Genomic DNA, 27,956 nt, shown 5'->3' with positions numbered 1-27,956 from the left:
AGTGAGACATCCACACAACAGAGAAAGAAACAACTTGAAACAATGTAGTATGTAGACTGATCACTGATGACTGGAGGCAAGAGTCCAAATTACAGGTGAGTCCTGGGTTTCAGCCCACTGCTGCTGAAGCTGTGCTTTTCAAAAAGTGACCCTCAGAATAAATGACTTTTTTCCATAAAATAGTCTCATCATTTTAAGCCTGGAAAAACCAGGCTTAGTCATTTTGTGAACTAGAATCAAAATGTGGCATACTGTGAGCACCGGGCTGGCCCCTTGTCCTCTGAGGGAAGTTTGGTGCAAGTACTCCAGGAGATGTGCTTAGCATGTAGAGCATTTCACTAGTGAGAAAAGTGACTAATCTCCAACTTCTCTGGTTCTAAGGAACCTTGGAGATTGCAGCATTACACATTACCATTTGCCTTTTGAAGAGAACCTACCCAAGAAGTCTGTACCAGCACAGCAGCACCTAAACTGTTGAAGCAAAGTGTAAAAGTTTACTGAAGTGTTGCACCTTAGCTTAAATCAACTGACAGACAAGAAGCTTTTCTTAGCTGACAGAAAAGAAGCAGCCCTTCATTCCAGCCTGACTATCTGTCTTTTCCCCAATTCTTTCCTCCTCCTTTTTTTCTTTTTGTCCAAACTTACATATCTTTCTTTCTTTGGCCCACTTGTGTTTCTGCTCTATTCTTTCCCTCCTTCCTCTTTGTGGAAGGTGCATTCAGAGCTCATCTTTGATGAGTACTCCAAGTAAGGGAAGTGCTCTTGAAGAACACACCAAGTAAGGGAAGAATATAGAGAGAAAGAGGGCAAGAAGAGAAAGAGATAGAGAAACAAAACCTCTAGGAAACATGTTTTACATGTCTGTGTCTCAAATATAGACCTTAACTGCAACTTTTAGATGGCCAAATAGAGATTAAGGAATGACCTGACAGAAAGTCTGCTTGTGCAGCTGTATTGACAGCTGGTAGCAAAATTATTTTGCGTTCAAAACCAGCACTGATTTCACATTTATGCAATAATGCAATAAATTATAGAAGAGACCTGTTCATTTCAGAGAAAAAAAACTTTTTGCTGAAATTACAATGCTGTGATGGAACAGATAGAGTTCTCTATAAGTAGAAAACCTGATAAAAGATCTGAATATATTTACAGTTACTGTATTTTACCAGAGACCATCCTTTTATTGTTTTTCTTTTTCCTAGCTTGTGGGTTGGGATTTTTGGGCTGTTTTTTGCTGTTGTTGTTCTTTGTTTTTACTTTTTGTTTGCTGGTCAGGTTACTATTATTATTATTATTGGTTTTGGTTTTGTTTGTTAACTTTTTGTTGTTTGTATCTTTTGAGGTTTTTTTGGGGTGTTTGTTTTTTGGTAGAGAGTTCTGTTTGTTTTGTTTTTTAATGTTTGGTATTATTGCTTTTAATCAACAATACTAACTAACTATCAGTCCTACATGCTCACTACATTTTTGTCTGCATTGTAGCTAAGTAAGAAATAATAGGTATTTATTTCAGTCAGTTCGTGTATCTGCTTTTCATTGCGGATGAATAGCTTTCATCTGAATGAATCTACATTGTCCAGGCGAAATTAAATAGTCATTTTAAAAGCTTATGCCACAGTAGTGTTTTGGCTATATTAAACTACACACTTGGCACAAATAATATTAAAAAAGTTTTAAAATTGTTTTCTTTCTTTTTCTGCTGCCCCTTTTCAGCATTGGTTCGGTCATTTTATCAGCTGAAATGGCCGTCTTTAACCAGAGCCTGCCAACACCAGGCATTGCTCCTGGCAGGTGGACTGTGATATATATTGGACATTATAAATCATTTTGTCATTCTGAGACAGTCATAAATGTATCTGCTTGCACCGGGAACAACACTGTATAATAACATCTAATTCTACTTCTCACTGTGGTACAAGAGAGGTGCACAACTACAGGCTAAGATTACATCAACACAAATGCATTCTTTAAAATGTTCTGCTTGTATTTTAAATGTATGCTTATATGAAAAAAAAAAAAACAAACAACCAAATCAAATAAAAACGACACAAAATTTCTCTTTTGCTTACCATCCGTGTGCCAGAGAGACAGTGGTTTACACTGAATTGCACAGAACCCAGAAAAGACTTAAGTTCTGCAGAGTTCTACACATGCCAGTGTGGCTCATAGAAAATAATGCAGGGATGTTGTCTCTGCATAATTTGCAGGTATTAGAGATGAATTTCACAGATGCTTGGGGAATTGTCTCTCTAGTTTCTTGTTATCAAGTTAAATTTATGAAATCTTCAGAGGAATGACCTTTAAACAATTTATGAGAACCTAAGACACTTAGATGCAATAAAAATAATTTCATCACAACCTTTCTTCAAGCTCCACATTCTCTTAGTGTTGTTATGGTTACAGAGTCCAGACTTGAGAATTTAGGAGAAGCTGGAACTGAGGATTCCCATGCAATTTCAATCCAAACCCTCAGGTATGCCTGTTCAAGCACATATTTAATTGGAAGATCACAAACTTGCCATGCACCTCACTCCCAAATCTAAAGTTTTAATTCTAGTATTCAGTGTTTAGCACCACAGCGTGATTATAATCATGGCATACTGCAGAGGTAATTCACAATACCTAATTTAAAAAAAAAATCCAAAAGAAAAAAAACCAATTGTTATTATGAATAGTTAAACCATCACTTCTGTTCTTAGTATTTAAACTTTCGAACTTCAGCATTTAATACTATTCTATTTGTTGATCTGAAGAGAAATTTGAACTCCAAGTGCATTCTTAAAACTTTTATTGAGGAGAACAGATAGCTCTAAATGTGGCTTATTTGAATTAATTTCATAGAAGAGTTAATTTCAATTGTTATACCTGGCACTTTGATGAAGCAAAATCTTTCCTGTGAATCACGCGTCACATATTTGTGGTAACGTATGGTGAGCTTTAGCTAATGATTGAAAAAATTCTAACAGCATTCCAGCATTTATTCAACAAAGCCTCTTCTTGGTTACAGCCATGAATATGCAGTACAGATGAAGAAATGAGAACTATTCCCCTGATGTTAGCACTACTGTGCAACGAATCACTGTACATAAAACAATCCAGAGCAGCCTTTACGCTCCTTTAGCATGTACTGCCAGGCAGAACAAAAGCCTAGTTAGCCTGCATTGCTGGTCAACAGCCCTTACAGACAGAGGCATTATCCAAAAATCTGTATGATCAAAGAATCCTTGCTATGTTCTGTTTTCCTACTGATGATTTTATGTCAGCAGCTGCGACAAGGTGGCAAGGAGCCATGACAAACATTCTGTATCAATAAGGGGCATATTTACATTTTGTAAAGCCACAGGACCGAGGTGTTTAAATAAGCTGAAGTCAGCTTTTATATAGCTGAAAAAGTGATTCCATTAACTCACTTCTCGTCATCTAAGGACATTGCAATTTTTCATTTATTTGGAATAAAAAGTGTACATTTTTTTTCTGCAGAGTTCCTAGCAGATGAAACTTTTTTTTTAATGCTTCTGAAACAGTCTGTTACAAAGCTGGTACAATGCCCTGCCTTTATTCTTCAACATCAAATAGCTGAAAACCATGACAAGATTACTTACTTTCACAAAAGTTTTCAAAGAATGAGAAGAAGAAATATATCATATTGATGCACATCAGTTCATTTTTTTCTTTGAGAGTAAATAAATTAACAATGTATTATATTGTTCCTTATATATTCTCAAATATGACCTGAGGTAATCAACTCTCTAATGTGAAAAAAGGAGATTGAACTAAATTGCATATATTTTTGCAGATAATTTACTATCTTTTGAGTGAGATTAGACATTGATCTTTTCAATTTCGTTTGCTAGGTTTTGGGTTTTTTTTTACTAGAAAGACTTTTTCACAGCACTTTTGTTGGCACTGTTAATGTAAAAACAAGAAAGACCCAAAGTTTATCCTTATTTTTGTGAGGTACTTGATGACCTGCTACTTTACAGTTTCCATTTTTATCATCTAAGTCTCCTGTCCATTTTTTTTTTCTTTTTCTTATCCTGGGAAATAGTACAAATGTTAGAGTTCAGTAGTCCATGGTACCCTTTTTCTCCATCCGAAACTTGTATAGTATAACTTTTTTGGTTGTATTGTGATATTAACCACAACTCACCATCAGAACTCCATCTGGACCTAACTACTAAAGCCCAGAAGGCATGTTGTGGGCACCAGGTACATGTAGAGAGCTGTGAAATAGTGATAGCATAATGCAAGGCTAATTTGTTGTCCAATGTTACCATTTTATCCAGGACAGTGAATACTTGATTTTCGTAATGAAATTCTGCAGATCTCAGCCTGTTTGTTTCCAAATGTAAATATGCATATTAAGTTTCAGCTTTATGCTAAATTCATTTAATCAGTGGGATAGCTTTGGTTGAACCTCTCGATGGAGGAAGGAGGCTGGTTTTTTCAGGGAAACTATTGACCAGCCTGAGGAGAGATGGGGAGAAGAGCAGAGAGTGCAGGTGAAATCACACTGGGCAGGACAGGGAGACACTGGACAGTTGCTGGCCTATGGTTTGCCTCAAGAGGCTGAGAAACAACTGTGAGGAGAGGAGAGAGGCAAAAGGATGAGCCAAGGGGATGTTTCTTTGGAAGAGACAGAGAAGGAGCAGAACTTGCAGTTAATGTCAAAAATGTCTGAGTTAACCGCAACAAAAAGGGAAGTGAGAAGACATCTGTGAGAACAGTAGGGAAGGGGGCAGCTCTGAGTAAATGCTCTTATTTCTACTTTACTGTCCCTAGTCACACTGAGCTTTCTCAATTTAAATAGTGTTCCAATTCAGATTTCAGTTAAAGCTGGCTTTTAGTTTAAAAGCTCCTTTTTTTAGTCTGGGCATGTCCACTTTTAAGGTAGAGTATCTTGTAAGCACAACTTATGGGATCAAAAAATAACGCAATGATATTATTATGGAAAAAAAGCCAATTTTTTTTTCTTGGCCTGAATTTAACCTCATGGTAGGTCATAATATATTGCAACCTTGCCAACGACAGAACTAAAGTTTCCTTTAGGAGTTCCCATCTTTTGGGTGTGACAATATGGTGAAACATCCAGTTAAAATGATTGGCTAAGGTAGCAGCTGTGTCTGCAGGTGTTCTCCCATGCACAAGTACAAGAGGAATATGCAGCTGCTATGAAGCAGCAGGAGTCTGAGCCTGCCTCTGCTTGTCTAAAAAGGTGGAAAGCAGAGGAAAATATCCTGCATGATGGACTTTGTTTGTGAGTCAATTTTTGGGACTTGCTTTTTAAAAAAAAGTTTAATAACAGCACAAGTGAAAAAAAACCTGCATTTTCATTATTTTCTAAATTATATCTTTATTTAAAACTTTAATATCTTTAAATATTAGATTGTATATTGTGATTATTAGCAAATGTGATAAAAATATATTTTGTTAACACTGAATTTAATAATGCCTAGTTTTTAATGTACTCCCAGCCATTCATACTCTCAAAAAATTAATTTTTTCATGTCCATATGATTTCTTTCACTTTTAACCTATTTTGTCAAGATTTCTACATGTCCTAGGGTGACTTTATGGTGCTTGTATCCCCAGTAGTCTGTTCTGTTTAGCTGGATATTGTTTTCTACCTTTAAGGATGGTTCTGAGAGTGAAGAGGGGAAAAAGAGAAGCGCAGAGTTTGTTTGCAGAAACAGCACTCATTCCTCCACATTCTGCTCCTGCACTGTGCCACCTGCAGCACCGACAGACAGCGCGACAGAGATCTCCTCTGCTTTTAGTTGGTTTTAGCTAGCTGAGGCAGAGAAGTTCCCTGGATGGTGGCTTTTGTTTTTCTTGGACCTGTTTGAACCTGCTCTGGACTGAAAACCCAGCAGAGCACCGGGAGCTCGCACCTGGGGCCCACCAGGGCCTGGGCCTCGGCATTTTCCGGTGCCAAAGGGACTGACAGGAGACTGAGCAAACCCAGCTACACTCCAGGACAAGGACTTTCTGGGTTTGCCATCTCTTCAGACAGCAAGAGGTTTCATTGTTTCATGTTACTCATTTTTTTTTTCCTGCTTGTGGATACTTTGTTAAATAAATAGTTTTTCCACTTTTCTCTGATGAAATCTTCTCCTGAACCTGTTTGGGGAGGGGCCTCTTGAATTTGCTATTCTGGAGGGACCCCATTCGGAGGTTTTCTCCCAAATTTGCCCTAAACCAAGACACTACAGTACTCTCAATGCTCTCACATGAGCACATTGACAAGGCTTAGCATTATGTCATGAGGTGTGTTGGCAAATTCATGCAGGGCAAAGGGGATAAATAACTACCCAGGCTCATGCTGCCATTTTGCCTTAAAGACAGCAGAGGATTAAGTTAGGTTTTCAGGTCATTCTTTAGTAAAATTTTTTCAGAAAAGTTCCAGGAATATCACATCTTGGACATCTGTCTGTCTCATCAAGATTGGTCCAATTTGACAGACCAGCTAAATATGGACTTCGGTGGAAAGAATCATGGTCTGACAAATAGAATAGCAGTAGTTGCACAAAGTTTGTTTCCTTAGCATATCAGGATAAAAAGAAATTTAAAAATTACAGAATTTTTCTGTTATGTTTGCAATTGTGACCAATGTCTACTAAGACTTTTGTGTCCCAAACAGACATACCTTTTCTCATAAGTCATTACAGGTGAATATCCTAAGGGAAGGTTCATCAGTTACTTCCTATAAATTCCAGAGAGCAGCACTGTGCCAGAACTGTATATTGTTGAATGGCACAAGAGGAAATCTTGATGAACAAACACGCTTTTAGTGTAGCCAGCCGACAGAATACACTGTAGCTTCCTTCCTTCCTCCCCTCCTCCCTTCCCTCTTGCCCTCTCTCCCTTCCCTAAAAATTAGTTGTCAAAAACCTTGTAGTCAGGCTCACCCCAGAGGAAATTGAAAGGAAAAACAGTATCTATTTTCTTCTCTTGGCTCTGATAACGTAAGGAACAACACCAGGACAAAATAATATTTTATAAATATTTACACCTCTGTCATACAATTGTCATTAATGTGCTACCTTCAACTTAATTTTTAGCTCTTCAGGTAATCTCTCTCCACATCTATGATTGGTATTGCCCAATTTCCATTATTAACTAAACATATCCCTTGGTTATTTCAAAGGTCTGTGGCAGTGATGACAGACTGTTGGGTCTATAGTCAGGCCTTTGCCCCCTTCCCCCCTCAGGTCTCTAACCGACAATGTGATTTGCCCAAAGATAAGAACAGCAGGTGGGAATTGCAGGAGGAACTGTCTGGATGCTTTCACAGTGAATGATTCCAGTGTGGGAAAGCTGTGATGGCTGTGGTTGACTTTGATGCACATCAGCCTGCAAGTGTATAAAACCCTGCTGGAGCCTGGGCCAACTGGGCTTAGGAGGTTGTAGGCATCTTCCAGGTGGATCCCTGCAGCAACAGGACTCACTTTTGAACAGGTGAGTAAAAGTGCTAAGATCCAGTCAAATACAGAGATAAAATTCTAAAGAAGCTACATAGGTGTTTTGTTGCCTTTTAATTATGCATGTTTCACAGCCAGAGACTGAAACCTGTCAGTTCCTAGGTGAACATGCTTACAGTATAACCCTTTAGGACTTCCTTGTGGCATATACTGCATTGGCAGTATTTAAAGACTGTATTAGCAATAAACCTAATCATAATCATTCACATAATCAGGATAATTGAGATTGAGATTGCCTGATTGAGAGTCTTTTCTCTACTACTCTGACACAGGGCCTGAGAAGTGTTTTAAAATCACTCAGAGTTCCACCAGTTTAGACACACATCTGCATATCACTACCAGAGAGATTTTTTTGCTACGCTACCTGATCCTTGCATGTCCTTCTCCTGAGCTTAACTAAGCCAAATGAGTACAGAAAAACTCAACTCTTTGCTCAGGTTGACCTCATGAAAACTTAAATTAATTGACTTGAAGGACAGTGAATAATTTCCATTTGAGAGTAAAAGCTATTTGAAATGGTTCAGAGAACAAATGTTGGCTCAGGTCTCAAGCATACACATGCCCCTGCCACTCACCTTCCCTGGATTTTTAATAAACCCTGAAATTATTTGGAGGAAAAGTAAGCCAAAAACTGAACTCTAATCTTCAATGCATTAAAATAAACAAAAGAAAATTAAATAAATGAAATTTTTTTTACCTGCTTATAATAAGTAAAATTTTTAAGTGTCAGTACTTAAAGTACCTTTTGGGGTGCTGTACAGAAATTGTCAAAGTCTGATTTACATATATATATATATTTGAAACATTTCATGGATATATAGATTTTCTGCTTTAAGCAGTTAGTTATGGCAGACTTGCATTATAAGAAATTCAATTCATGTTCTTTTTCTCAAATATCCAGGAGCAAAAGAAAAGTTTATAATCTTATTTTATGTTCCAAGACTTACTTTGTAGGCCAACAGTTAGATAGTTATATATTCCCAAACATTACAGCAGTTAGGATTTCTGCAGATGGAAGAGTAAAAGTGCTGTCCATCCATAAGAGTTTAAAGATTATATTTTCTGAGCCTCTTCACTTGATTTCCATTGGAATTACAACAAAACAGTATTTTCCTTAATATTTTATATTTAGGACAGAAGATAAATACCACATGACTATTTGTAGGATATTTCTATGGATGATCTTACAAAGAAATAAAAGTGAGAAAGAAAGGCCAACTTACCAATCAAAAGCCAAAATAATGAGTTGTTCTAAATACACATAAAAAAATCACCCATATCACTGTTTTCACCTAATAGACTTGGTTTGTATTACTTAAAAAAACCCAACAACTGTATCATGCTGGATCTGAAGTAACCTAAATATCAAAACATTAAAACTACTGCAAAACAAGATTATAACAAAGAATAAAACCAAATCAGCTATGTTAAGGGTCACAAGAAAAATCCAAGAATTTTAAATATGTGAAATTATTTCATAAAGATTATAGAAATGGTTTTTTGAACATTCAAAAATGGCAACTACCAATCAAAACCAGAACGTGTACTTGAAGGACTGGGCTTCATCACAAATTTCAAATCAGAGCTTGAGAAAAATCAAGGTCAAGTGTTGTAGTTTATACAGGTCAATAAATGTCTAACTCTGCGTAGGACAGATTGCAAACAAATTCAAAAGGAAAAGGAAAAATTAGATCCAGGGTATTATTAAAAACTCTTCAAGCCTAACACATACCAACTGAAAAGAGTTCTATTTCAAAGTAATTAGTTTTGGTAAGACATGAGCCAAAAGCTGCCTAATTGATGAAGTCAACATTAATGTAAGTCTGACTGGCTTTTTCACTGTGCATTTACAGATGGAGAGAAGAATATTCACATCAACTGAAGAATTGGTTCTTTTATTGTTGTTGTGTTACTTAATACTACAAACTTCTTTTAGCATTTAAGAATTAATGGAAAAATAAAAAGCCTGTGGGGCTAATGTATTGGCAAGAGTGGACACAGAATTTGTTGCAGGCATATATGTATTGTAGAACTTGTATGAACATCAGTGCAAACTGAAGGATCCTCTCAGTTTTATAAACTGAGAACTGAATATTGTTTTTATTTCACCATTAGAATTTTGCTAGTACCTCAGACTTTTCAGATTTTTATCAGTCTTTTCTTGAAGGTTTAAGGGTTAACTTGAGATCCACACTTGGTGTTCATGCACTTGGCGGTCTTGTGAATAAACCTTTATGCGATTTTATTTATTTTTGAGGTTAATTATTTTTCCTGAGTTTGTCCCTAAGCAGTTCCGTTCCAACTCTTCTTTTATTTCTTCCTCAAGAAAGAGACTTTGAGAACTTACTTTCCATGAGGATTCAATAAAAGCAGCCTTCCTGTTGCTCTGGTCACCCACACAGCAAAAAGGAAGTTAAACTGTTTGCTGACATATCTCTTATGGTTTTGGGTCTGAGCCTTTGCTCTTGAGCCTGCTGCCAAAGTCTGACTTGCACAGACAATACTTTGTGGGTGGTGACTTCACTGGGCCTCCAGAGCCAAGAATTGGAGAAATGTCCTGTGTGCCATATCTGTGGTGGTTAGGAATGCATTACTGGATCCACAGTTTTAAAGTTACAGCAGATGTACTTATTTTGCGGTAACCGTGCAGTGGAAGAAAGTCATTCTCTGGCCCCTAAACCCCAGTTTAGCTAATCATAAGGAAGGTCAGTAAATGCAGTGTTTCTCTCATGACATTTTATAAACATAGGGTTTGAAAGTGAATGTGGATGGAAAGGCAAATAATCCTTCCATCCTTTATGATCTGCATATAATTGTGGTTTGCCTGAACTGGCTGAAAGCTTAGAGTAATTATTTGGAAAGATTGAAACTGTTTAGAGAGCTATTCTATCTGCATCAATTCCTAACTGATCCCTGCTTTCTTTGGAAAATGCAGATGGATTTTGACACATTTGTTGATAACAGATATGTAAAGTCTATCCTAGATCAATATATGGTATTGCTATTAATATCATTGATATTTTCCTACAAGGAATTTAGCTCACAGTCATCTCTAAGAAAGCAGAAATGAGCACATAAACCATCATTTACATAAAAGAAGTGAGTAGAAATTCAAGTCAGAAAGATATTGATTGCTGTTTAGGATGTCTGATTTATTCCTGCATATAATATGGGACATTATGTGCAAAATAGTAAAAGCCTCATTGAAAGTTGAACACTGATTCCAGGCAGAATAAATAATCATTTCAGTTTTGCTGTAGTACATGACTGAACATAGGATTTGCTGAATATTCTTAACTAGTCTACTCACAAACTACAGTACTTCATAGATAAAGTCCTGCAGAATCTATTCATCAAACCATTATGTACATTTATTATTGACTTATTCTGACACTAGTTTTCCAGGAGCTTCAGTAGCATTTAAAATAGCAAAAAAGTGTACTGATAATTAATTTGGTTTTCATTTTTTTTTATCTAAGTACACGAGAAAATCCAAGTGTCCTGCAAAGAATTTATTTTGTTTTCACAGTTATACAAAAGATTTTTTTTTTTTACAAAAATAGTTTGAGAATCAAAAATCTTTAAGTGTGTAGAAATTTAACATCCATTTAGGTACTTAGAATTTACTACTGCAGTTCCTGTGTTTTTTATTATGTCTGGGTCTGATTTCATCAAGGCAAACAAAAATCCAAAGAGTACCTCTCATGAAGAGCGTGAAACAAGCATACTAAAAGTTCTGGAAGAGAGATTGCACTGTTATAAGCTTGTTATTGATGAAGTCATAGATGAAAAGGTTGAAATGTATTAATATTTAAATGATATTTCATCAAAAAGCCTCTTGAAAGTTGGTGGCATATGGGTTTTTAAATTGCTTGCATGCTTTGAAAGACTTTGTGTTAGGGAAGCTACACATCCTAAGATCAGAAATCCTCAATTCCAGACTAACCCATTTATTCTCAGGACTTCTAGGCTTCATAAAGCTGTGTCTGAAATTGCTGCTTGAACTGCCCTAAAAATAACAAGAGCAAAAAAAAATATTTCCATGTGGGTTCTTTGTTGCAGAAGAGTGAAATTGGTCATTAGGAATGCACACACTTGGCACTGCTCTGAATACTTAGCTTCAATAATTTTTTAAACTCCTAAAAAAAAATGTGGTTTACAATTTCTCTGTGCTTCCTGTTTCCCTAATGCTACATGTTTTGGTTTTGTGTGGCAATGTTTTGGAAGTGGGGGGGCTACAGGGGTGGCTACTGTGAGAAGCTGCCAGAAGCTTCCCCTGTGTCCAACAGAGAAAATGCCAGCTGGCTCCAAGACGGACCTGCTGCTGGCAAAGGCCGAGCTCATCAGTGATTTTCCCAAAGTCAAGGTCTGTTTTGTCCATGGTGGTAACTGGTGAGTGGTGACTCCCTGTCCTCATCTCAACCCATGAGCCTTCCATTGCATTTACTCTCCCCTTGTCCAGCTGAGGAAGAGAGTGATAGGGTTGTGTTGGTGGGCATCTGGCATCCTGCCAGGGTCAACTCATTACACTACACCACACCACAATATGAGCCACATATAAGGGTCTTCTGGCACCTTTTTGTATTTTGGCAACATTAGAAAGGAGACTGTTATGGGATATTGGATGGAAATACTTTGTATCGAGGACTAGGTTCAGAAGATGAAAAATTGTTTTTTCATATTTTGAAAGATTACTCCGTCTCCTCAGAACCTCTCCCCTTTGTCATGTAATGTATACATGTCCCTGTTGTGTTTGTGCAGTGATAACCCATGCTTGTATGCAGTCAAAGAATAAATGCAAGTATTCTTCTTTTCTAAATATTCCAAAGGTTTTGGCTTTGTCAGATGGTACATTTTCTGTCCAAAATAATTATGTAGATACTTTTCTGACTAGATTGCATTTTTCAGAGTATTTTATAAAATTTCTTCTTTTCACCAGAAATCTTTAAAATGCTTTATTCTAGTTAAAAAAATATTCATTACCTTGACAATTTAAGCAAGAATAACACTATGAGCAAGAATAACATTATAATAACATTAATTAAAACATTAAAGTGCTGGAGCAAGTCCAGAGAAAGGCAATGAAGCTGTTGAAAAATCTGCAGCATAAGTCTGATGAGGGGAGGCTGAGGGAGCTGGGCATGTTCAGCCTGGGGAAAAGAAGGTCAAGAGGAGACCTTATCACTCTTTACAACTACATGAAAGAAGGGTGTACCCAGGTGAGGGTTGGCCTCTTCTCCCAAGTAACAGGTGATGGGACAAGAGGAAATGGCCTCAATTCACTAGGGGAGGTTTAGAGTGGGAAAACATTTTTCACTGAAAGGGTGGTCAGGCATTGGAACAGCTTGCCCAGGAAAGTGGTGAAGTCACTGATTCTAGAAATGTTAAAAAAATCACGTGAATGTGGCATTTAGGGACATGGTTGTGCAGAAACATGGTTGCACTGGGTTAATGGTCGGACTCAAGAATCCTGGAGGTCTTTTCCGGGCCTAACCTTTCTATGACTCTGTGATTTTACTCTCATTTTCATTAACATGTCCTTGAGAGGGAAAGATGAAAAGAGAAAAAGTGATCAACCTTCTAAGGGTAGATTTAATTCCATCATGTAATATTTAGGAAAGTCTAAACAAATTGGAATTTATAGAACTAGGGCAAAATTTGCCTGTCTTTTTAAGAAATATCCTTTATATAACCTAGACTGAATACAAATTGTTCTTCTCCCAGTTGCAAGGAAAAAGAAGAACGTATAAATGAATAAGTTTAGCACATGATATTAAGTAAAGTTTTGGTTGGGTTGGGGGGGGGGGGGGGTGTTTGTTTCATTATGTTTTTGTTTGGGTTTTTTTCTTTATTTTCCCAAAGACTTTGTGAACTACGAAGTACTTTCTTAAGCCAGCCTAAAAATGGGAAAGCTCGTTTTTGATTATTATTGCAGCACATGTATACTTCTGAAATATGAACACAGCTTTGAATCTTGCAGTCTAACCTGACTTAACAAATTAACTGTACAGTTCATTGCTGTGCATTTTTTGGGACTACTTGTGCATTCTTCATAGATGTAAGAAGATATATTCAGATAATCTTGAACATTTACCAAATAATTTTTTCCATGTTTTTCATGCCAAAATCAGCTGTGAGGACTTCATACTACTGGAACAAAGTAAGTAATTAAAAACAAGGGTAGAGACTGAAGAAATAAGTTGTAAAAGCCACTCAAATGTCAAAGGCAAGACTTTTGTCCTATGCTTTGATTATTGGGATTTATGAGGAGATCATATGCTTAATTCCTTCTGTGCTCAGTCCTTGTTTCATGAACATTTGGAATGAAGTTATTTTGAAAGATAAAACTACTTTCTGTTCAGTTAGTAAAACCAGTTTTGTCTAATTGTACTCTAAACTTTGACAAGAGTGCAGAGACCTGTTAAAACACAGAAAATCTATTGCTATTGTTCTGCACTGGGTAGGGGACAGGTTCTGTTTGAGCAACCAGTATTTCAAACATTTTTAAATTTTACTTGCTAAATAAGAAATCATAGATGGACTTGGAGTAAATTATGACGGCCAGGAAAGCAGGGTCAATGTTTAACATTTCATGCAACAAGGAAGAGGGAGCAGAGACAAAAAATTAAGAAAAATCCTCTCTGCAGCTGCTTTTGAAGACTACTGGCCTAAAAACTTTGTAGTCATCCAAGCAAGAAGGGTCAATGCTGAATTGAGATGCATGATGATGACAGTTTGGACAAAAAAATAGTGAGAAGTGATGGGTAAGAATGCATCTTAAGAGGAAAAATCAGGAAAGCCTGTGCAAGGTACAAATACAACATGTACCATTAGAAGTTCAGAGTGTAGAAATGCAGACTTGTTCAAGGTGATTAAAGAAAGGGTTTCTGGAAGACTTTTACACAAGACTGAAATTCAAGTGGCATCGACCTTCTAGTAGGTATAAGCCTGCAGAGGGCAAGCTCATTATTGTTTCACCATCTTTTTCAAATATACAATGGTTCTACCACATAAAACATTGAACAGACAGAAATAAAATCTGGTAAGTTCTGTTATTTTGGTTCCATTCTGACACCTATTCAAATCTTACTTTGCCCTTAATCTCTGATAAGTCTCAATGCAAATACAAATAAATATATAATTTTAAAAAGCTAAGAAAGAGTAATTTGATAATATACCAACTTCTACATTATATTTAAATGCACAATTTTGTTGTATGGTTCCATCTTGAAATGAGGTGTGTGTAGTTCTGTGGCAGTATGATTTTTGTAGATCAGAACAAAGTAATCAGTATATCATCAACTCCTGTGGTTACAGAAACTTTTATCCTGCTGTTCGTAGCAACAGCACACTGAAAAGAGTTTTCAGGGTAGAAAGTTTTAGAAAGATAGTTGTAGAAGCATTACGTATATACATATATATATATATATATATATAAGCTAATGGCATTGGCTAGGCAGCTGTATGTACATTTTTAGCTTTCCTCTACAATCTTATGATCTGTCAGAAAAAAAGTTCTCAGCTCCGTCCATTAGGTACAACACTCACTATGTTGGGTGTTGTGCTGATTTTATTAGCAACAAAGAAAGTGACTTTACTGATACCATAAGGGAAGTTTATAAATGAAGAAAAACTTGATGACACCTATTAAAACACTAGAAATATAATATTGAGTAACTGCTGTGTAGCCTCTTACAATGCATTCTACCAAATCACTTCACCTTAAATTCTAAAAGCCAGAGAGGCAGGAGGGTAATTTTTGTGAATTTCTATGACTATGTAAACATATTATATTTTCCACACGCTAAAATATTAACAAGTTTTAGGAGAGGTTTCTTCCATTTTCCTAAGTGCTTAAAAAGTTTACATTAATAAAATATTGATTGGCAAAAGATAAAAAATAAAGAAAAGCAAGGCAAAGAAAAGATTTTTTCCCCATCTGTTCTCCTGACTGTTAAATTTTTAATTTTTTTTGAAAGACTACAATATAAGTCAAACCATGCACTACAATTTATCTGAAAATCAATAAAAAATCAGTTGATTGCAAAATAGTACCCAAAATCTGAAAATTAGGCCACCTAAAAAAGGAGAAATACTATTTTTAAACTGGAATTCTGCTCTGTGAAAAGAAAGCTTTGTGGTTTTCAGTTCTATGTAGGACTGCTTAAAAATGCTTGTTCAACTCCTGGTCATGCAAAGCTGCACTATCAGTTGCTTGCATAGTAAACTCAAGCATGCCAGAATTGCATAGCACAGGCTCCATTTTACTGTAGGTAGTCAACTTCTTAGCTCTGTTTTACAACCCTAAGGGATTTTCTTTAATTTGCACAACTTTTGCCACCAAACTCAGCTGAGCAGACATTTCATCAGTGGAAAATGCAATAGTTAATAAGAATGAATGGCAAAAAAGATTAAAGTAAGAAATTGGAAAGTACTAAGTGGAAACAAGAAACTCATGAAGCAATAAAAATAATTTTCTAATTTAGTAAGGTAATGACCCAGAGCCCAAACACATTTAATCTTAGAATATAGAGAATTCTTACTGTATAATCTCACCTAGCACTTACATTAAGGAAGCCATTGTCACATATTGTTGGCTCCAATACTGTTTTCTTTTCCAACAAAGGCACTTGTTGAGGTTAGCCTAGGTGCAATGCAGGTGTTTATGCGCAACTGATATATTCCTCTAGTCAAGGAATTTATATGGCTGCCAAGGTACCATAAATATGTACAGAACTAGAGTTAAAATGGAGAAGACACCTTGGACTCGATGACAATTCTTTCTCCCACCGAGAGAATTATTGTGGCTTTGGCTTTCATGTGGCTGCCCAGAGGGTGAGATCCAGGCACAGTTTAGTTCAGCATAGTTAGGAAGCCATATGAAAAAGCCACCAAAGCCACTCTATCACTCTCCTCCACAACTGGACAGGGGAGAGGAAATATAACACAAAGGTTCACAAGTTGAGATAAGGGCAGGGAGAGATCCCTCATCAGATACTGCCAAGGGCAAAACCGACTTGTCTAGGGGAAATTAGTTGAATTTATTACCAATCAAAATCAGAGCAGGAAAATGGGACATAAAACAGATCTTACAAACACCTTCCCCAAACTCCACCCTCCTTGCTGGCCTCTTTCTCCTCTCCTTCTAGTGGTGCAGGGAGATGGGGAATGACCATATTATCAGTTCATCACAGGTTGTTTCTGACATTGCTCAGGGAGAGAAGCCCTTTCCCTGCTCCACTGAGGGGTCCCTCCCATCGGAGACAATTCTCTACAATCTTCACCAAGGTTCCCATGGGCTACAACAATGGGAACTTCAGGAACTGCTCCAATTTGGGTCTCTTTCTACAGGGTGCAGTCCTTCAAGAACATACTGCTCCAGGGTGGGTCCCCCATGGGGTCACAAGTCCTGCCAGAAAAGCTGTTCCAGCATGGGCTCCCCTTTCCATGAGTTGCAGGTCCCTGCCAGGAGCCTGCCCCAGTGTAGACTTCCCATGGGGTGGCAATCTTCTTTCAGGCTTTCACCTGCTCTTCTGTGGGTTTCCTCCATGGACTGCAGGTTGATGTTTGCATCCCCATGGTTCTCTCTGGGCTGCAGGGGCACAGCTGCCTCACCATGGTCTTCCCCATGGGCTGCAGGGGAATCTCAGCTCCGGTGTCTGGAGCACCTCCTGCCCTTCCTTCTCCCCTGACCTGGGTGTCTATAGAATTATTTCTCTGACATATTATCACCACTGTCTTCTCTTCATGCAATTACATCTGTGCAATAACTTTTTTATTCCTCTTAAGTACCACAGAGGTGCTACCATCTTCTCTGGTTGGCTCAGCCTTGGCCAGTGGTGCATCCATCTTGGAGCTGGCTGGAATTGGCTGTCAGACATGGGGAAATCTTTCAGCAGCTTTTCACACTAGTCCCACCTGTAGCCCCCTGCCAGCTACCAAAATCTGGTTGCACAAACTCAATTTCAATGAAATTCACAAACAGAGTTCATTTAAACCCAAACCTTTCTCACCTCCATAATTTAAAATCTAACAGACAAAATCTCAGCCTCCTGCAGTTTACTGAATTCTGAAGCCTAGCTTGATGATTGATGTTTTACTGGGTTTGCAGAGCAAGGTTTTGGTATCTGCTGAATGGGGCTTCACGGGTGGTTTCTGTGAAAAGCTGCCAGAAGCTTCCCCCACGTTCAATGGAGCCAATGCCAGCTGGCTGCAAGATGGACCTGGCACTGGCCAAGGTTGAGCACATAAGCCATGGTGGCTGCCCCTGTGATGAACTTGCTGAAACCCTCATTCCTCATCCCCCTGTTCTGCTAGAGGGAATGAGGTCGAGAAGGTGAAGAATTACAAAATCAGTTAGGTTGGAAAATACCTCTGAGATCAAGTCTGACCTATAACCCGACACCACCATTTCAACTAGACCATGGCACTAAGTGCCACAACCAGTCTTTCTTTAAACATCTGGAGGGGCATTGACTCCACCACCTCCCTGGGAAGGCTATCCCAATATCTAATCACTCCTTCTGTGAAGAATTTCTTCCTAATGTTCAGCCTAAATCTCCCCTAGAACAGCATAAGACTATGTTCTCTTGTCCTGTTGCAGAGTAAACCTAGTCATCATGGAGTCTAGTATGGGAATAAGAAACGGGTGGGGGGGGGTTTGGCATTTTAAAATCTAATTTTTATTTCTTATTGCCCTACTCAGATTTGATTGGTAATAAATGAAAATAATTTCCCTAAGTCAAGTCTGGTTTGCCTGTGATGATAATTGCTCAGTGACCTCTCCTGGTCCTTATCTCAATGCAGAAACTTCTCATTATATTTTCCTCCCTTGTCCAGCTGAATAAGGGAGTTATATAGAGTGGCTTTGGTGGGCTTCCAGCGCCCAGCCAGGGTCAACCCACCACAGACATTTATGTCTGCAGTAACTCTGGTGTTGAGGTCTATAGTGTAATTCTTGCATGAGCCACATCACCTTGATACACTCCAGAGGACATTTCAAAGTTCATTTATGTCTTACAATCCAATACATATTTTTAATGAAAAATATTTCTGTACATTGAAAATATGACTTTCACACCAGATGCAGACAAAATTATTTTGGCTTAAAGGTATGTGTACTTTTTCCCCAAAGGACATAAAAGTCTCTGTGTGGGAACAGCACATAGTTACTGCTTCCCTCTTAGGGATGTAGCCTAGTAGCTGATTAGAGCAATAGCAAACATGAAAAGCTCCTTCCAAGCATTAAGAAAAATCCTCAGTGTTTGTATGTGCTTAAAATTAAAGTGCATGTAGGTTTCCAGATCAGTCAATACTGCAAAAGCTGGCAAGAAAAGTTCAAAAGTTCTTAATTTAGTAGTATTTGCTGCTTTTAGAAAATCCCTTAGCCACCTAGCAACCACACAAAAGGTATAATTCTCAGAGACTTAAAATTCTCACTGGCTGAACAAGAGGAAAAATTGCAAACGTGCAAGATAGCTTGATGACATTGTGACACCAGTGAGTCTAGTGGGTCAGACTGAGTAGGCCAAATGTCAGGACGTGGTTGGTGCAGAATACAAGATGTCTGTCTTTTCTACATGATCTACACAATAGCACAGATCCTCAAATACAGACCTCCACCATTCCCATCTTTCCTGACAACCTCACCCCAGATCTATCTGTCAGAGTACTCACTTTAGTCACACTTCAAAATTCTTGTCAACATGCTTCATGATATATGTGCTTTCCAAAAGTCTCCCTTGGAGCTTTTCTGACACATTCTGTATTGTATTAGGTGTATCCAACCAGCAGCCTCCAGGTGCCTCCCACAGAGAGGACTCTAACTCTGAGCTGATTGTCATTCTAGACAACAAAGTCTGATAAGCAGACATGCAGGTGTAGTCTTAGGGAGTGAAAATGCTGGTTTTCATTCCAAGTACTTCTTACTTTCACTGAAATCCAGGAAGACTGAATCTGAAAAAAGATTGTTACTCAGCCTATCTGAACCCAGACTTCTAAATTATTGTTTGACTTAATATAATCCAAAAATTTAGAGTGATTTATGTGCCTATGAATAGATATACCCAGATGTTTTTAAATTTCTCTGGACAAAAGACAGCCACATGAATGTGAAGGAGGAGTGGCTGTAGCACAAGAATCTTTGCAAGCCTTGTTCATATTTCCTCAGTTGTTCCCTTTTTTCTCTCTTTTGAAAAGTATCTATTATTTTACTGCTATTCTTTCCTGTTTTGAGCAAAATAGAAAAAAATGTTTTGATTTAAAGCTTTCTATCCACGTTTCCTACTCCTGAGCATCTAGTATTAGTAGGAGTAACCCTTCAGGGGACCCACTATACTTTGGCAAACATCCAATATCCAATATTAATTAACATTCTCCCATATAAAAATCTCTCATTACTCAAAATACATCCTCTCCTACACATACACTTCCCACATTCTAAGCTTTTCCTTACTGAAGACAAACCTATCTCCTGAATTTTAAATGTAATAAAGTCTAGAGTTTCATGTACAGGTCATTCTGAGGTAAAGGTTCACTGTACTTAGTAATCATAAAAATCCAGCTGTGGTTTCCTACACCTTGTAGTTTCCTCATTTTGCTGTGAATCTTGTAAAAGAAAGAATTGAAAATCAAAAGAGAAATAGAGGATATTTATCAGAGAGGTTGAATGCTTTCAGCAACTTAAGCATTGCTGATCCAGCTGAGGAGAAAATTTTTTGCTTAATCATTATTCTATATCCAAGTAGTTTTCACTCTAGCTACTAAATTATACCCTTCTTAGTAAGATTATAGTATCTCCAAATGAAAACATCAATTGTTGTGTTCAGACAAAAAATATAATTCTCTCTCTGATCCTGAGAGCTGCAATGATGTTGATAATTTACGAAAATCACCTTTCATGAGAAATCATGCAGTTACTTTTATTCCCAAAGCTATGTTAGCACCTCTCAACACCAAAATTTTCCAAGAACATGTTGTACAAAGTCTTCATCCAGTTCTTCAACTTAAAATTGTCCCAGAAATTCCTTGCTGATTTTCTTTACAGGTAAAAATCTCTCCACTCAGCAAACATACAATGAAGAGGCAATTTGAAAATACATCGTTCACAGTTTGTTTTCCAGAATGACAGGCGAGCTATCTTTAAAATAAGCATTTTCAGTATGAGTGCTCTTCCGATTCTGTCAATGGGTCATTCAAGTGAAACTTTTTCCATTTATCACAGTAATATTTCACCTCAGGAAAACAGAGAGAGACCATAAGCTACTTAGTTTGTTTCCAGCTTTAAAGATATCTTGAAATTTGTTTTTTTTTTCTGCAAAAAAAAGGACTAAAACCTAAGAGTTAAATGAAAAAGTTCAAATTGATTTACATTTGAATCAAGTGCTAGAGACTTCTTAAAAACATGATCAGAAACATGTTGTGAGACCAAGCTTTGTGTCTATTAAGTTGTATTTATTTAATTGACTCTAACATCTGACTTTCGACTATGTGCAGTGAAACTTTAGCAGTTACATAGAGACAACCTTAGTTTAGTTTTATAATAAAAAAAACAGAAAAAGACACATTCCTTCTGAAATCATTGGATTCAGCAATCAACTGATTCAGACCACTCACCAGAGAACTTCGTAGCATGTCCCTGCCTCCCTGCAGAAGGTGACAAACTGCCCTGTGTATTCATTTTGGTTTGACTAAGATAAATGTCAGTTAGGGATTTTTTTCATCATTTCTGGAAGTTACAAACTGCTTGAAGCAGCTGGATTCAGCGTGATAAAGAGCTGACCTCAGGATCATACTATTATCTGCAGAGGAAAAAGAAGAGCAAAACTTGAAGTAAACGGTTTCTAAATACAAAAGATAGCCAATGTATGCAACTGATAGTTGCTCAATGGCAAGTTTCTCACTAGGTAAAACAGATTTGGTCAAATATATTTACTTTGAAGTCACTCAGTACAAGTGGGGAAAATCTAAATGAAAAATACCCCAATTTATTAAACCAATTTGACATACATCTCTCTATATGAAGGAATGTTATTTCCTGAATTCTGATATATGAAGGATTCAAAAGGTTTTCCTTTTTTTGTGTGTGTGTGTTGTGAAATGATCACTGAACATCCTGTGAGCAGACGATCAGCATGAGAAGAAAAAGCTGTTTCATCCCAACTATTGCAAAATAGACCAAATGCTAAGCTTTTGGATCTGAGTTCCTGTCACATTGCACCATAATCCCTGTGGGATTTTCCTTTGGAAAAGGCCGTGAAGTTAGAAACATGACAACTAAACAGCAAGAGCATTGTTGTATCAAGAATCTTGATTTCATGAAACATTTCCAAATAGGATCAAGACTAAATAAAAAAATAATGCAATGAATAGAAACTTTAGGAAAGAATTTTCCATAAGCAAATCTTTAAAATGCATTTCCATCGATATATTGTAGATTATCTTTAATGACAAAATATGTCAAATTTTTCTGAGAATACATGTATTAACTTGTTTTCCTATTCTTAATTTAACCCAACTCAGGTAACCTGAATTTGTTATTTAATTTTCACCAGCATCACATTTCAAATGAGACTTGGGTAAAGGAAAGTTACAAAAAACCCCCTCTCTATACTACCTATGTATGTTTGTAGATATGTCTTTGCTTCTCAAAATCCAAATCTTAGCATGACATTTGTTTTCAGTGTTTTATCTTTTTGACTACTCATCACGGCTGTTGTTTTTATTCAGGGCTACATCCTTATTTCATTGCTCCTCTATATACAATTGATTTTCGTGACTACGGCTTTCCTGAGAAGGTGTATATGCTCAATATAGCATTATCAATTTACCCATGTCCCACTTGTTCAGTAAACCTAAAAGAAAATTCTTTGGGAAGAAGTGAAATCAGTACCAATTTGCTTTGTTTGAATAGTTAATAATCTGTAGTGAATCAGCAGCTGCTATGTCAGCAATCCTCCCTTTGAGGTGGGGATTTCTGAGAGGAGCAGGAGAAAATGTAGCTGAAATGGAAACAGCTTTCTTCTCTGTTTATAAACTCTCTTTACTCATGGATTGGTGTTTCTATATCTTCAGTGTTTAGACTTTATATTTCCATTAAATCACATTCCAGATTCTTTCAAACATTTTATTTTCTTGGGCTGGAATACTATTATCATTCTAGTTTCCTGACATCCTGTGCAATATGAAAAAATCCTTGCACTTTTCATTTTTAAAGATAACTACCACCATCAGTCCTCAAAAATCCAGGAACACAGAACAAGTAAGAGTAGATCTAAAGTCAAACATGTTTAGGAAAAACCAAGAAGAACCCCATGTTCCTCACTGAAAGATTTTGTCCATTGAGGATGTAGGATTTCCCTCCTTTTGTCATATATGCATTAACTGGAAAAGTTATCAAACAGTCTACCAAGACATTATGTGATGCTGCATGGTGCTTGAAGGGCTTCTGAAAAATACACCATGCATACCAGAAGCTAGTATTTTGATTACAAAACCAGATTCTGAAAAAAATGTCTCACCTACCAAACTCCCCCCCCCCTTTTTTTCTTTAAATTTTATACTATTTATACAAAATACTTTGTTTGAAATTTAAAAAAGATCATTTGTATTACAATAAGAAGCTCATTGTAAAAATGAGAAGGAAAGAAGTAAAAATAGAGGACCAATTAACCCGCAGCTTTTTAAAAAGAATAGGCAAGAATTCCACTTCTCAGAATGAATGATTATGCTGTAAAATCTATTATTTTTCTAAGAAACAAAAGAGAAAGTAATCTTCTTCACTTTTATCACATAAAAGAAACACAAAAAGGATTCAGTTTTTGTATTTTGGGCCAAATCATCATTTAGATACACAAGTACAAAGACAACAATATTTAATTATCTATTTATAGTGACTCCTTGCAATTTTAATCTCCACAACTCAGTTGGCTATATGTTACATATTCAGTGAATTTAAAACTGTTTAATGAAGATTTATTTCTAATCTGTAATATGATTGTTCAATTAAGTGAATGCAATTACTTTTTTTTTTTTTTTGGCTAAAGGATAGAACCTTCTTACCATTCAGAAAATAAGAAAAGTGCTCTCATTATGCTCTTTAGTACTAGTCAGTGTAACCAATCTGAAATTTGGTATATTATGTTGAAAATATTTGTATGAAATAAAGCAAAGAAGCAAAACTTTGTATAAAATAAAGTCAAGCATTGTATTATGTCCTTTCCAATCTAAACAAGCACATTTTTATGCAGAAACAGGGCCAGGAATACTCATTTTAATGTGAAGATGGGGAGATTCAAATTCTAAGATATTAGAAAGAAAATTTTACAACTAACTTTGTGAAATGCTGAAATATCCCAGAGATAGATTCACAGTCAGGTTGGATGGGGATCTGAGCAACTTGATCTAATTGAAGATGAAACTACTCTTTGCAGGGTGGGTGGACTAGATGAACTTTACAGGTTCCTTCCAACCCAAACCATTTGATGATTCGATGATGATTATTATATGTGAAGTTTAGTATATTTTGAATGTGGATACTTAGTATTACTCTTGTCCAGTTGGATGAGAATGAAAAGTATGTATGAAGAGTCTGGTTTGATGTTTTGAGGTTTTTTCTGTTCACAGTGGGTTTTTTTTCTTTTAACACTTGTACAGTCTTTGAAGCCTCACCCTTCCACTTTAGTGTGTTAGAAACACACTTTTCCCAGCTTGCTTGTTCTCCTCTATATTCCTCTCCTATGTTTCCTGGAGTCTGTGGTCTCACTTCAAAGCAAAAGTAAAACAAACAAAAAAGAAACACTGGAAAAAAGTTGGGGAAAGCATACATATATTCAAAGGAATGATTTTGAAATCAGAGAATCAAAATTGCAAACATTCTAGTCATTATTGCTCAAATTACCATGATTTGCTGGTGCAATCACAGTAGCTGATTGCCAGCACCAGTCACTTGGCTGCACATTGACTACAGAAGAGACCTCAGCCAGGACAAAGAGGAGTCACATTTTGTCAAATGAGAGTGGCCATAGAATTTCAGATTAAAGCTCCATCTAGTTTGGCAGGCAAAGAAAATACCCATGAAATAGAAAGTACAAGATAAATATGTTTGATGTGTACCCCAATTACTCTCCTGACCAAACAGCAGAAATAGATGCAAGTGACTTTCAGAGCTAACCCAAAACTTCAAATACCAAGCAGGACCAGGACAGCCATCAAGCTGTGTTTCATTCAAACAGGAGGATAACAATCACCCACCAAGCATTTACTCACATACTCTCAGTGAGAACATCCACCAGAACACCAACCTGTTGTCACATTCTCAAATAGTGGGAATCTCATTGATGTTATTGCAGTCATTATGCACCAGCCCAGAGGAGATGTTTTCAGTAGTACAAACAAAAATTACAGCAACCTGATACATCAAGTTTCTTACCCACTCCAATATATACTGAAATTCTATCTAGACTTGTATCCACTGCTTTCATTTCCACCAGATCTACAGATATGTCTTCAGAGAGGGATTTCAGAGCTCACCTTTCACTGCTACTGATCCGTCTTAGTTATATACTGTTGAAAGACTGGGTGATGCCCTAAGTATTAACCTTATATATATCTAAGCTACACTTCGTTCACACATGTAAAAACATACAGAATCAAAGGAACTTGAGAAGTACCAAATATATAAAATCTACTGTCTGCTTTCAGTCTCTTCAAATAGTTCAAATGCTAATGCTTTCTTCTGCCTAAGCAGCTACTGCAAATGCACTGTTCCCATGCTTGCAAGTTAAACTACTGGAAGTTGATTATACAGTCAACTACTACAACCCCACTGCGATAAAACCACAGAAAAACTCGGCTGTTATCGCCAGCAAAAATGTTTTCCAGAAACTCTATTCTTTTCTATCAGTGTACCTCAAACTAACCTAAAATGAGCAGCAAATTCAGTTCTTATAGGAACATGATGGAACAAATGAAGCTTTGAGACCTGTCCAGACTACTTTTTGTTAAACCAACATTCTCAGGGAGGTCAAAATGCCTTTTAAACTCCAGACTCAGGTTTTGTTTCATGGAGACTAGAGCACAATCATCTCACATGGGGAAAGATCAGAATCTATTTTATCAGATAAAATAGTAAGAAAATGATGTGTTAACCATTTTCCTCCTTTTCCACTGTATCACTGAATAATATTAGCCAAACCGTGTGACTTTTAAGAGCACCTTGATCCCCACACAATTCCCTCTGGGTATCTAGGAAGACTGTAACTTCTGTGGCAGGGCAGTGTCTGCACTCTGCTCTTTCCAGGAGTCTCCTTGCTGTGCAACAGGCTTCCTGCAATCTTACACACTCTGCTTTTTCTCCTGACCTATCCTGCAGTCTAAAAGAACAGTTGCTCTCAAGGGAGGAAGATATTTCTAGCTAAATTTATCTTTTATTTTTCAGGAAATTTAGAGGAAGGACTGAGAACTAAAAGGTAAAAAAATAGTTTATTTTTCAAGATAATTTCTATTTTTGTTCTGTTGATTTGGGGTTTTTTGGGGAGTTGCTTGTTTGTATTTGATTTTTCACTACTGTTCAAGGGTTTTTTGTTTGCTTTGGGGTCCCCCCCCCCGGATATTGAAAATTGATATACTTCTACATTTTTGATTATTTTAGGTATGTTTTTGGGGAGTCATGCAGAAGTTTATCTTAGTAATGGTTTACTCTCCTGTTATTATATGTATAAGTAGTTCCTCAAAAATATTATAAAGCCTTGAATGGTATTGATATGAGACTGTTGATCTGGCTACCCCTTTTCTTCCCCATTTGTTGTTCTCCAGTCACTTCCCCTACAGGCAGTTTACAGAAAGCCTGTTGCAATCTGCACTCGTGTTCTTGCAATCTTGAGTAGAGATGACCCATTTCCCCAACACAAGCATGTACAGCTCTTGAAGTTATGTTAACTCCTCAGTTAGGAATTTTTGTTTCTGTGCCTCTGCTCTGATTACCTTTGCATTACATCAGAATTAAATGTGTTTCTTGCTGAATGCTGAGGGAAAGTACTCTTTTTACTAGTTTTACTTACTATTTTTATTCCAACTGTCTTTTATTTCTGTAGATAAAAAAAGATTTGCTAGTTTGTATTAGACTTTCTCTTGCAGGTCTGAGCAGAGGTTCAGTTCTCATAATTCTCTTGTATACTTAAAATCTCAATTACTGCCCCGGAGCTTTGTTCCTACAAGCAATTATTTTTTTGATCAATGATTTAGTCTACAAATCACAAACCTCCTACTGCAAATCCCTTTATTTTCTGCTGACCTTTCATTCCACAATCTTTCCCCACAGTTTTTGTCCACCTTTTCTCTTTATGTGTTCAAAGAAATTTTGAAGCAGTCACCTTGATGAAATTCCAAGATTCTTGCCATTCTTGACAAGACACTATTCCCTCTTCTATTATAGTGGACATTTTTTTGGAACTCTGCAGGTAATTAACAGTGTTTTCTGAGACCCAAATTGAAATACCCTATATGAATGTCCCTATATTTTCTGGACATGTTATATATCATATTTCTTCAGCCAATAAAGGATAAACCTGTCTTGAAAGACAAAGCAGGCTTATTAATATGCGTTTTCTAGTGACTGGGAGACAAACCTTAGCATCTACTCTTGACTAAGATAGCTACTGTGATAAAATAGTTACCTCTTTAGTAATTTGGCAAACTCTGGCAAGCTCCACTGAAGCATGTGAAGGACAAAAGCATGATAACACATACCATCACTTTCCTTGCACTTAGAAAGTCTCCTCTAATTTCCCAATGGGAAACAGAGTGATCTTGTGCAAATGAGTCACTTCAGATAGCCTGAGACTCTTTCTAATGGCTTGTACATTCTACCTCAGAATTTTTTTCATCAGAGAGTATTTTCAGAAAAATTACAAGCATATTTTTAACCCCTTTTCTTTTTTTTTTTTTTTTTTTTTTTTTTTTTTTGGGGGGGGGGGGGGGAGAGGGAATAAGTGGAAAAAGCCCTTTCTTTTTCCAAATACCTGACAGGAAGATAAAGATGAGTATGTGGCCTGTTGTAAAATATCATCTGATGTATACAACGCCCTGCTGCAAACAAGGCACAAAAACATGTTTTTAAATGTTGATGAGAAACGTGACACAGAAAACTTAGGGTGTCAGGCCATCAGGTTGTCTCATGTAATGACAGATGAAAGTTTCAAAAAATTCTATCTGATAAATAACATTCTTCTCAATATGTGTTTTAACTCCTTAAGTGTAAATAAAAATAGTGTCGAGATACAGCGACTTTTTAAAATACACTTCTACTGAATGTCATTTCAATCCCTGGGGAGCAAACCACCTGTTTCAACAGCAGCTTTTTCCAACCTCAAGCATAAGTCAATTGCCAAAGAAACTTACTGGCATAATGGGATGTCATTTTTGATGACGCATTTTCCTCCATTTTTGCAGTATCCTTCAGGACAAGCTGCAAACATAAAG

At 36.9% G+C, this 27,956-nt stretch overlaps 1 protein-coding gene across 1 annotated transcript in view; it reads right to left on the bottom strand.

Annotated features, from left to right (window-relative positions):
* Nucleotides 1-27,956, bottom strand: part of MALRD1 (MAM and LDL receptor class A domain containing 1) — a 232,061-nt gene that overhangs the window by 19,974 nt on the left and 184,131 nt on the right. Inside the window, exon 35 of the mRNA XM_066191598.1 lies at nt 27,876-27,942. Within this exon, the coding sequence (XP_066047695.1) occupies nt 27,876-27,942 (67 nt within the window). The remainder of the gene's footprint in view (nt 1-27,875; nt 27,943-27,956) is intronic.

The sequence above is a fragment of the Chamaea fasciata genome, unplaced genomic scaffold, assembly GCF_029207755.1.
Source record: "Chamaea fasciata isolate MVZ Bird 193981 ecotype frontalis unplaced genomic scaffold, bChaFas1.0.hap1 SCAF_1, whole genome shotgun sequence".
Lineage (NCBI taxonomy): Eukaryota > Metazoa > Chordata > Aves > Passeriformes > Sylviidae > Chamaea > Chamaea fasciata.
Note: the sequence above shows the minus strand (reverse complement) of the source record. Positions and strands in the feature narration are given on the sequence as shown.